This window comes from Lepeophtheirus salmonis, chromosome 3 (genome assembly GCF_016086655.4).
Source record: "Lepeophtheirus salmonis chromosome 3, UVic_Lsal_1.4, whole genome shotgun sequence".
NCBI classification, from domain to species: Eukaryota; Metazoa; Arthropoda; class Copepoda; order Siphonostomatoida; family Caligidae; genus Lepeophtheirus; species Lepeophtheirus salmonis.
The window spans coordinates 4,594,606-4,607,393 of NC_052133.2; the positions used below are offsets into that span (position 1 = coordinate 4,594,606).

The 12,788-nt window shown below is 30.7% G+C and overlaps 1 protein-coding gene across 1 annotated transcript in view; it reads left to right on the forward strand.

Moving 5' to 3' along the window:
- LOC121114367 (pancreatic triacylglycerol lipase) overlaps positions 1-11,767 on the forward strand; it is an 82,970-nt gene extending 71,203 nt beyond the window's left edge. Inside the window, exons 4-9 of the mRNA XM_040708316.2 lie at positions 215-446; positions 7,103-7,330; positions 8,375-8,635; positions 8,709-8,829; positions 8,905-9,214; positions 9,277-11,767. Coding sequence (XP_040564250.1) covers positions 215-446; positions 7,103-7,330; positions 8,375-8,635; positions 8,709-8,829; positions 8,905-9,214; positions 9,277-9,690 — 1,566 coding nt within the window. The 3' untranslated portion in view covers positions 9,691-11,767. The remainder of the gene's footprint in view (positions 1-214; positions 447-7,102; positions 7,331-8,374; positions 8,636-8,708; positions 8,830-8,904; positions 9,215-9,276) is intronic.
- The last annotated feature ends 1,021 nt before the right edge of the window (positions 11,768-12,788 follow it).

Consider the following 12,788-nt stretch of genomic DNA (forward strand, 5'->3'; position numbering starts at 1 on the left):
TTATACATAATTATTGATAGAAAGAACGGCTACCTAACAACTAATTTTGGTACCTGTTATTTTGTTTCTTATGGTAGGAAAGGTTGCGAGAGAGTTTAAAGGTTAATATAATAAATAAATAAATTTGATTTCAACCTACACATTTTATTTAGCCATATGCGTTAAGTTTTTCATATATATGACGCTAATATCAGTTGTTTTTTTTTACTTTTAGGAGGACTGTAATGTAATTTGTGTGGACTGGGCCAATGGTGCCGTGGATCCGAATTACGTACGTGCAGCCGTAAACACGAGACTCGTTGGAAAACTCATTGCTTATTTTATCAAAATGATCAATAATGATCTCGTTTACATCAACGAACGTACTCATCTCATTGGTTTTAGTTTGGGAGCACATGTGGCTGGATTTGCGGGGTCAGAATTGACCAATTTGAGTCGAATTACGGGTAAATAATAATGATATGACGTAATATCCGTTATTAAGTAGTTATTTTTAATGACAGATAAAAAGATCCTATGTTGTTCCTTTGCTTTATTTTGTGACATTTAGATTTTTGTTCTTAAATATAAAATGTAATTAAATTTGAGTTTTTTTAATAGTACATAGAATGGGAAAAAAAAGTTTCACTTTTTCTTAATAAAAAAGAAAAGATTATTAGTTTAACATTTATATCATTAATACATTTATGTACTTACATATGAATATATTTATCCATGGACTCTCATTACAAAAGCCACTATATCAATTCAAATTCCTAATGAAAATTCATATTGTATTATTCAAATTTATAGTAACAACATGTTATAGAAAAATGGGGTATATATTATCGTTGACACTTGGTCCAACACCTTTTTATTTTTAGGCTCGGCATTAAGTAACTTTCTTAAATTAGACTGAAATAATATAAATCAATTAAGACCCTACAATAAAAAAGTATTTCAATTTAATAACACCCTAAATAAGCCAAATTTAAAAATAAATCCTAATGTGAAAGAAAATTGTCCCCCAAGATAAAAGAGAGAGAGAACCTCCTACCCATAATTTTATTTGCTGAATATACAGAGTTTCTATTTCTCTTAATTTATCCCAACAAAGAAATAATAGAAAATAATAAATATTAAAAATAAATAGCAGGAACACGCTATCTTAAAAATAGCCAATGAAAAGTTAGATAGATTTTATTTATATTTAGCTTACTTTTGTTAAAATTCTAAAGTAAAACGATTTACAAATAATCTATAATTATAACATAGGTAAATTTATATCGTAAAACCTCCTTGTATACAACATTTTTTGTTGTTTCTGTTCATTTGATGTAAATATAATCAAACCTGCAGCCCCTTATGGTATTCTTGAAAATGCAATATATAATTAATTGACCATGTGAAAATACTGATTTTGGTAAATATAAAACAATTTTTTCGATTGTTTGACCCAGTGATCTATTAATTGTCATTGACATTGATAACCTGCTATCTTCCTTCTTCAATTATATTGAAGATACATACTAAGATTAACTTGTTCATCCTCTTCTTAATTTTCTTTTTAAATTTCGCATTTAATATACATTCTCCCTTTTTCTATTTGTACAATAATTCGGTTTTTGGACTTTTAATTTATGTGGTGCATTTTCGAATTAAAAACTTATACCTTAAAAACTTTGAGACACCGAGAATCGATCTTGTTCTATGAAAAAAAAAAATCAAATTATTATCGTTGAATCAAACTTGCCCTACAGAGCCCAGGAATCATATATGATCAGGATTAAACATAGTCTTACGCGCGTAACTCAAAATTCCGAACAACTTTTATTGTTATGTCTAAAGTCTGTATTTGTCTCCGTTTTTAAATAAATTTGTTTTTATCATTGTTTTTCTAAGCGGAACGTACATCACACAAAACATAAATTATTTTAATAATATGTAGGATAATATTAACGTTTGAAATTCTAATAATAAAACTAATGATATTATGTCAAATACAGAAGAATAAAATATTTATTATTTTATTCAACTCATATAGAACCTATCTAAACTTAATCTTTTTCAAATTGGGAACCAATTTTCTCGGTCTCAATATACTCGTAGATAAAAACCAATTTTTCGGTTTTTATCTGTGGACCAAGTTTCTCCTCTGTCTTAATTTATGAGTTGTTCAAATAGAATTGAGAGTGGATTAATTTGTATACGTAGAAGAATATTCGTCAATTTTAATCAACAAATCATTGCTTTTTAACATTTGTGTGTGTCGCAGATTGCGCTTAAAGGAGCCAAAATTGATCATCACAATAAAATAAAAAGTATTTGATAGGTTTTAAAAACTTTGATTTTTATAACTTGTCTCGAGAGATTGATGATTGATTTCATTTGAAAGGGGGTCAATTTAAGTATCACGAATCAAATAAAGGGACTAAACTATAGCTAAAATTCTTGGGTATCTTAACCCATCCCACAAATTTGAGTACAAAGTATATAGTGGACTCAACTATGATAAGCAAATATTGAGTTTTATGTACATATTTATGATGTAAAAACTCAATTTGGATTTTATCGTATTTTGATTTTTTTTTTTCAAGATTTTTTTTTATGTTGATGGTCCTCATTTATGATTATTGGTGGAATCAAATGTAGAATCATCCACTTTCTTCCTCTTGTTATACTGAGGCACAGAAGGCACGAAAAAGAACTTCATATTTGTAAATACATATATATAACTATTAGCCATAAAACTTAAATTATGTCACGTCTATGTAAATTATACTGTCTTGAGAAATTGATAGTATGTTTTTATTTTTTCCGTTTAAATGTATGAAAATTAGTTTATACACATATATTAACGTACATAAATGTCTGTACCAGTACCCCTCATTTAATTTTCTTTTGGCTAATTTCCCTCGTACACTTTCTTAACAAAGTATTTTTAAACTCTAATTAAGTTATAATTAAACAAGTGTATGAACGTATATATTTAGCTCATTATTATATACACATGATGTACATAGACGAAAATATGCATTTGAATTTTTGGTATCTTTTTTAAAAATGTCCCTTTATTCATCAAATATCTCATTTTATATAGTTAATACACATATTATTCCATTACCTTTGTTGTTTCTCATTTTCCGGGAAAATGTTGTTGAGGAGAACCCTGGTATGTGACATAAATATTTAGGGTAAAATTAGGTATGCAAAGTCCAAGTCCTTAGACTCATAGTAAATACGTGTGTCTGTGTGGTTGAGTATTATTATGATGACCAATTAATGCATTATTATTAATGATTTTAATGATATCTTTCATATTTGATACACTTCAAGTATCAGGGTCAATATCAATCAGTGTTGGATTCGAGAAATACTCAAACTTGACAAAAAAAAAACTCAAATTTATTGAGGTGAACATTTTTTTTTTTTTTTAATTACTCCTAATTTCCCGAATTATTATTTGAAAATATTGATTAAAATCAAACTCAAAATATTAGAGTGTATATTGATCTCATCTTCAGTTGTTTTTTGCATATTTTTTTTATATTAATTCCTGGTGCTGCTTTGGTACTCCTTTATTCGCTTTAGTCCAGTCCAGCCTTTGGAATGGTCCTTAAGACTGTCGGTCTTTAGGACTGTCAGTACTAGAACTGATTAAAAAAGAATAAGGACTGCTACGCAGGACTGAACTGGGCGGGATTGCAGTCTTCAGTCCTAAATAAGGACCGATACAACGCTAGTAATTTTTTATACATTTCGATAGCATACTTTTGGAGTTACGGTGGATTACCAGATATATCGTTCGTATACACGTTTAAGTGTACATATACATGTATACATACTTGTATATGGAAATGATTAAAGGGAGTTTTTTGTGGGAGTAACTCTTCTCCCGATATCATATATATATATACCAACAAATTGATGTAAATCCTTTGAATTTTGAGCTCCTCAGTTTATTTTAATTGCAATTCTGAAGAATGAATTTTATTTTCCTTAGCAGTTGTTATTATTATTTAATTACTGAGTGGTGATTATCCTCTCTTAAATTGATTCAATTATATTCAAAACCTGATTAAACATTTGTGTGTGCTAATAAAAGCGTAACCTTGAGGATTTGATGCAGAGTTATAATTTTCAGTACTTGTTGGACTCAAAGTGGAATTGAAAATCGATCTCAGACTCATTCTTGCAAATGTATGTATTTGTTTATTTCCTTCTCCTTGTCACAGCTGATTGGATCTGATTTCCTCCAAAACATTCATCCAATTGTCAGGGTTACCATGTTGATTTTCGGTTGTTTTTTTTAACAGGCCCGTTATAGAGATTTTTCATCAGTGTATATATTTATATATACACTTAGACGTGTACACGCACAATAAATGTGGTAAGCCGCCTTTAGATTTTTCTTTAGGCTAATGAACGCCCAGTATTTCTGGCCATTTAATTTTACAAAAAAAAATATCACTCTCATTTTTGTTATTCATTATAATTAATTAGGTGTCCCCGAATTATGTCTATGGGCCAATTATGGATCACTGTTTTTTAAATTTGCCCTGAAATTATCTTTATTGTTTGATAAATAATTGATTGCCTTATTGGAGTCTGATACTTTTACTCGGACTCGGCTTGGCTCAATACTCAAAAAATCAAACTTGACTCTACTCGAACTCCATATTATAACTCGAATTCAACACTAATATGTACTTACTATCTACTAACTTAACACATCAAATTACACTGAGTGTACATTTGTATATGATATCCGATGTAACAAAAGGTTATTCGTTTTAACTTACACACTTGAGTATGGCTGTATCTAGGTAGATTGTACTGGAAACGTGATATTATTCAATGTGATGAAAAACCTTTCTTTTCCCTCCCTCATTTAGCATTTCAAGGATTTTAAATTTATGAATAGTACACTCACGCCACAAATCTAGTGTAGTCTAAATCATTTTTATTTATTTTCACTAAAATAGAGGATATTACATATGTACACCTACCCATTTTACAGCACCTATGAATTTTAACATGATTCAATCCTTATCTGGCCTTATGTGGGTTGAAAATGAATGACTTTTTCTTGGCTCTTTTTTATTTGCTTTGATATTACTCTGATAATAATATTGGACACGAGTCATCGCGAATCAGGATGTACAGATATTGCGTAAAAATACGTACATTGTTCCTTAACAAAAAAGAAATAGGGAAAGAAGAACAATCCTTTTTTAAACGTGATATTTTATCATTTCTAATTCGAAATATTGACATAATATAAAAAGGAATATGTTATCTATTGTAATTTATATAATATATTTTTTTCCCTAAAACACTTTCCCCATACTTCACTTACAACAATTTGCATTTTTTTTAAATCTCTTCATAAACTATCATATCCAAAGCAGTAATTGAAAGAGCTGCGGTCAAAAAATTGTACTGATACTAGACTCGAGTCATATTTAAATACATATAGAAGCACTCTATTCGAGTCCACATTTTTGGAAGCTCGAGTCAAATCCAAATCGAGTCTAAGTCCATTTTGATTCCAGTCCTAATCAAGTACGAAACCATAAAAACATGAATAGATTACAAGAATCATGCCCAGTTTTAGCGTAAATGGGGCATAGGGCTAAGGTAATTGTTCAGGGGGTTGTTGAGAGCAAAATTTTCGTCTAGTACGATGATAAATTATATGCCCTTGACTGGATCGTTACAATGTGGACCCGTCAGTCAAATTATACGAAAATTGGAGGTGTGTTTGTGAGTGTCCTCCAGGATCTGATATAGAGGAAACAGGATTCCTAATAGGTGTGTAGTCTTTATGGAGAACTCGGAGGGCGAGATAACATCTTGCACTGAATGATGAATTTCCACTTACTTTTTATGCAATTTTTTTAAAATGTAGATATTATAAACTAATTATATATATATATAACATTGATATAATTATAAAATCCTGTTTGCACTTTACAAAATACTTATACCTACTGATAATGTATTCCAGCTAGAATCGAGAAAAAAATAAATAAATAAATTCTAATTACACACTTACGTAAATCTTATAATCCATGTGGTGTGGAAGATTACTCTACAGAAATTAGCCCTCTGAAAAATTGCCCGAATTTATACTACATTTATAAAAGGGTCTGATCTATCTAAGAATCTGTTGAAAGTTTTCCGATCTACATATAGATGGGCGACAATAAAAGAATCTTCTTAACTTTTCCAATTGCGCTCTAGACACAAGGATATTCCTTATAAAATCGAACATGATTTAGACTAACGGGTTTGACAGCCACTATCTATGTTCAACGGAGTTTTCTGCAAATGGGAACACAATCTAAGTTAGTGCATTGTTAGTGCAATCCCAAATTAATTTACAATAAACATATGATATAAGAAAAGTATAAGATATAGGTAATTGGCGTTAGTGACAGTATACTACACCAATCAATCTCGAGACAGTCTAATGTCAAGTATCCCCATGTCTGTTAAACTATCTTTTGTGTTTGATGAAAAAATAGAAATAAGATTTTTTTTCTTATGTAAGGGATTTCTTCACACTAATTTTATTTAGTGGATATGTGGTACGTCAATATAAAAACAATCTAAAAGAAAATCAATAAAACAGCAAAAAATCTTTATTTTTTGCTGTTTTACGTCATACACCTATACATACAGCCAAATATTTCACGTACATATTTGGGTTAATTATAGGTTTTGTATTCAAATTTGTGGGATAAAATAAGATACCCAAGAATGTTATCTATAGTTTAGAGCATTTATTTGGTTTAATTGACTGATTGTAGCGTCAATATGGCCTTTCAAATAAAAATCTGTCAATTTATCATTCTTTTATTTTGACGATGTTTTGGCTACTTTAGAACAAATTATGGGCACACCCAAAATAATAAGAATATTTTTTTATATAAATTGAATGTAATTCGTCAAAAAATACAAATGTGATGTACATTCAATGTAAAAAAAAATGATTCTAACTTGCTTTTGTATTGACAGTCCACATTTACATTAATCTATTCTGCAATATGCATATAGTTTATGAGAACAAAAGCAAAACATATTTACTGAACTTACTAATATATATGATTTTTTTAAGGTTTGGATCCGGCGGGGCCCTTATTTGAGGGATATGATGGGCGTGTACGGTTGGATAAGACAGATGCTAACTATGTGGATGTTATACATTCAAATGGGGATTCACTCATCATCGGAGGTCTTGGTGCTTGGGAGCCAATTGGTCACGTTGACTTTTATCCAAATGGTGGCCGAGCTCAAAGGGGCTGCCAAAATCTTCTCATTGGGGGTCTTTATGACTTTATATATTGTAAGTTGAACTAAGGCCTATATGTTGGACATTATTAACTTTTAATTTAATTTGGACATTATTAACTTTCACTCAATTTGGACTTTCAGAACTAATATTTCAATGGGGCATGAGTAAGCTAAAATATATATGTTATTTGTGAGGTGTTTTGATAGTATGTAGTTTGGGGGCATAACTTAAATAAATTAATTAATAATATGTTGAACTTGAATCTACAAAAATAACATATAAATTAAAGTCTTATTAAATTCAAGTAATATTACCATTCATGGAGTTTTATTATTTTGTCATAAGACCGTGCCACCCTCGCTCCTTTTTGTAAGCAAACCAATATAAGTGAACAACGTTCATGTCCCATTATGGTTATACTTACATTAAGGCCTAGATGGTCACGTCATAGTGGTGCAACCTTATCATTTTACTTAAGAAGTATTTTACATAATCTAAAAAGTGGGAGCAACGGCTTCTAGGGCTCTGGCGTCACAAATGTATCTATTCACTTGCCGCACATATTGCATAATAAACCCAAAGATATATAATTAATATATTGAATAAATAAAATTGACAAATGTTAAAAAATCTTTAAGAAACTTTATTTGATGGTTTAGAAAATAAAGGAAAAAACTTAATAACTTGTGGTCAACGAAAAATTGTGCATTGAATTAAATCAAATTAATAGGTAGGACTAAAAATCCCCATGAAATGATTATAAAATAATAATGAATTTTGTTTCAAATAGATATGGGGTTAAAAAAAATAGGATAATCACTCAGTAATTAGTCATCATTGATTTATTGGTTAAATAATGTAAATATATAGTGACAATAACAATACTTATTATAATATATTAGGATCTGAAATAGAGTTGTAAAAATATATCATAAAACGAGGGTGAGACTTTTTGATATTGCAACCTCAATTGTATATTTTGTTTTAGCAAGTGAAAATGCTCTATTGTTCAATATAAATTGTGAAATGAACTATTAGATTACTTATTTAATTTATGAACCAAACTTAAGGCTTACGATATTCTTTTCATTTCAGCATACAGTAATAACAACAATAATGAAACCTATCGCTACTTGTGCAATCACCGTCGAGCCTACAAATTATTTACCAATAGCATATCTCCAAAATGTCAATTTACTGCCTTTCCATGTGACAGTTATGAAGTCTTTGAAACAGGTTCATGTTTTACGTGTAACTCCCAAATAGGAGAGTGCGGTCAACTTGGATATTATTCCAATCAATATCCCGGCAGAGGAAGTTTGTATTTATTAACAAGGGAGGAAGAGCCTTTTTGTGGTAATTACTGATTTAATTCTAAATTGTAATTCCTTTTGAAATTATAATTATTTGTCTTACGTACATATTTCAGCCCGGCAATTTAAGATAAATTTATATTTCACATCAACCCGAGTTCCTATTCAAACATATGGTCGTGTACAACTCATGTTAATTGATGAGAACGGATTGAATGAAACTCATACTTTGACTCAGTAAGAGATCCATAAATTTAAATCCATATTAAAACTGTATCTACTATTACTCATCTTTGATTTAAACATCCACAGGGATATTGATGATCTATTGTCATCCACTGGACATTTAGAAAAACTGATTGTCGTTCATCCTGCCATTGTTCCAGTGAAGGCACAAATTCTATATATCGCCTATGATGGATGGATCTATTCTGGAAGGCATCAATGGAGTATGAATAAGTTAGTACTTACAGATAGCTCAGGAAATTTAAAAAGCTTTTGCAAGGAAAATGGTCAGATATTACCTTCTGAAATACCTGTTCAGCTCAAAATGAGGGAAGGGGACTGCTTTGCTGGATCCTTGGTTGTGCCTACATCCATTGGATATCTCAATGGAGAGCAGGTATATTTAAGTCATTTCATAGTTCTTAATAATTTACCAAAAATATTATTACATTTTTCTAGTTTCCAAAGGATCCACAAAACATTTACTATCCTCTCTCATCACATACCATATCTCAATCCTCCTCAAAACCTCACCACTCCACAGATATTATTATACCACCAGAGCAACAGCACAAACACAAATTCCCTGTTTACCCCAAGAAATCATATGTCAGAACACCAGTCAAAGAGGTTTATCATATTAACAACGGTGCTTCTCTTACTGAAGAAGGAGAAAATGTAGGCGGACAGAGTAGCAGTATTGAAATCAAGCCTTTTAAAGGAAAGCATCAATATTCCTCCAATGCTCCTAGTTGGAAGCATCCCACTAGCCACCGTAATCCATCACCTCCTCCTATACATATTTATTCCCTTAACAGCTCACAGAAACTACCTCCTCCCCCCTCCACCACCCTCAGTTCAAACCCTCAATAATGGAATCGACGTTGAGTATGGGCCAAAAATACCGCTACCACCACCTATTTCCTTTATACCTGACCGAAGACGTCCATCTTCCTTTGCCAATCTTAGTATTGCTTCAAACGTTACCCTTTTACATTTGGGAGGGCCCTGGGCTAATGAATCTGGATTACCTAAAGCCAATGAAAGGAATAAAATCCCTAATTCAAATTATCTTATTTTACACAAGTTACCCAATGGAGGAGCTGTGAATCTTGAAAACTTGGAAACATACTCCATGGATGACCTTCAAAATGGAAGGGTCAAAATTGAGGGTATGGGCCACAAAGCTGGGGATGACCTAGTTTTTGAGCTTGAAGCACCTCGTGCAGAGGATGATTTTTCTCATTCATACAAAAATAAAGACTCTTACCTGGGGAGTGAGGACCTTTTATTGGAAGGTACTCAGCATCCTCTTGCAAAACAACTGGAGACATATTCATATCCTACTCCTTCTCCTACTACTCTCAAAATAGATTCTTTAAGCAAATTGAGCGAAATTGCGGATGTAACTCTCTCGGGTTCTGATACGTTGGCAAAAGAAGCAAGTTCACATGGTCGGGATTTAAATGTTCAATTACTTCCTCCTCGACTCTCTGTTGTTCTCTTAAATCAAAATAGACAAAACTCACACCGAAACCTTCAAGGAGGTGGCGGCGTCGGTGGGGCTTACCGTCATCGGATCCGAACTTCCTCACATAGACAAAACAAAATATCTCCCATATTTAAAACCCATCATTATAATGATCAAAGTCATACCCTCCATGGGCACCACCCACATGGCCTCTCTGTTTCAAATAGCCGTCAGGGCTATGCTAGAAGAATAAATGCCTATTCATCTCTCCCCTCCCTTAATTACCAAACACAAATCGTACCCAATAGCTTTCAATACAAATATATTCCTCTGCATCAAAAGGAGAATAAGCTCTGGTGGAAAGAGGACATGAGTAATTCGCAGAATTCAACTCAAGTCCCTCCTCATCTTTTCTCCTCCTCCACCACCTCTACAACTCCTTCATCTACCTTCATCATCACTTCCTCGTCTATTACCACTCAATCTCCATTTGTGAAGATTAACAGCAGAACCGGAAGTATTGGTAGGAGTATCATCAGTGATCCGAGTAGAATTACTTTAATCACCCCCACAGAAATATATCCTCCTTATACGTCACTAAGCTCAACAGTCGACGAAGGAAACTAACTCATAATATTATACTTTTATTTGTTGAGACTGTGATAATATATAAAAAAAAATATTAAGATTATATTTGATTTTCATTACAAAAAAGTAGATTAAACATCTTATTTTTATTCAGGAAAAAAATAAGCAATTTTTTTTTCAAAGTATTTCGTCTGGTTATTTGTTTCATAAACCATTATAGTATAGTATATAAATATATCACATACCTACTTATTTATAATATTATGTTTAATGCCTAAGTCTCAAACTCATTCCTATGTATTTAAAGACATGTTTGTTGTTATACTTTCCTTTTTATTTTTTAAAAGAAATTAATAATTTTTATTGATTCATATACATGGTACTAATTTATTTTTTTCAAAAGAATTTGATGGAATAGGAGCTTAGACCAGAAAAATAAGTTTTTGAAAATTACTTTTATTTATTTATGTTTTTTTTTTGTTTTTTAAACTTCATAAAATATATAACAATAATTTCAAGAAGTGAATTTATATAACTACATAATTACATAAAAATATTTTAGTTTTATGTTGCCATAACATGTTTTTTGTTTTTTCACTCCTTGATTTTTCAAATTTCTTACAGAATTGTAAATACGATACAAATACTCTATATATTACATACATGCATGCATATTTGGGAAAAAATGATTATGAAAAGTAAAGTGTTATTATATAATAAATCCTATCTAATTTATATCCATACATATATTTTACAGAAAATAAAGATAAAATAAACGTTTTATGTACATTAAGATATCAAAAATGAATGTGAGATATGAATGCCTTTTTAAATGATACCATTGTACAACTTAAAAGTGAATAAAATAAATTTATTTCCTAACTGGTTAAATACGTATAAAGTTGTAGATACTAAGCATTTTTTAGCCTGAGAGTTTTGTTGTTGTTTACAACAGTAGAACATTTTTATTTTATAGATCTTCTAAAGCTTTTACCATGATTCCTCCATTCTTGAGGAGAGAAAAACAAAGTGTAATACGGATTGTGTGTGCTCATGAACCACAGAGAGTGTAACGTTGAGGAGCTGCTGGGGTGTTATGAGGGTAAGACCCTTTTGAACTCTAGTAAAATTAAGGATCGGCATATACTCTACTTGTATTTAATTTCTTCATCTCACAGCTGTTCACAGCTAATTTAATGAAACTTCATCACAGCTAAGCTATTATTCCCTCAAAAATTCTTCAAAGTGTGGTTACAGGGTTGTACTGCGGCTTGGTTTGGTGTGATATGTACATGTATAATTACATCTTCAATATTTGAATATTATAAAAGTTTGGTTATTATTATGTTTTTTTTTTGAAATTAATAGATTTATTTAGTGAAGTAAGAATTTAATCCATAAGCATCCTTTTATATAAAAAATAATTTATCTATTTACTTAATTAAACAAGAAATAATGACTTACAAAATGATAAATGCATCCCTGTGGACGGAAACCCAGATGTATGATGGAGGGACAATTGTAATAAAATTTCCAATGTTTCAAAGTTAGGTTCAGGATACCTCACAGCTACAGGTACATCTGTATCAAGCGAAATAATTTTATCGTCCACTGGCAATATTATGACTGCTAATTGGTGCTGTTTATTATAAGAAAATGTTGACGAGCTCAACTTTTTACAAAAAAAAAAATATAAAATACAGACGGGTTATGTAATACTTTTATTTATTAATTTATATCAACTTTTATTTTTCCAAAAAGTTAAGTATATTTAAGAATAATTTAATAGTACAAAAAATCAATTATCAAGGAATAAAATATCGAAAAAACCAGAAAAACTACATTAATTATGTTACAAAAACATTTTACTATTATACTGTATCGAACTGCGTACCTTGAAGGGACTACCGCA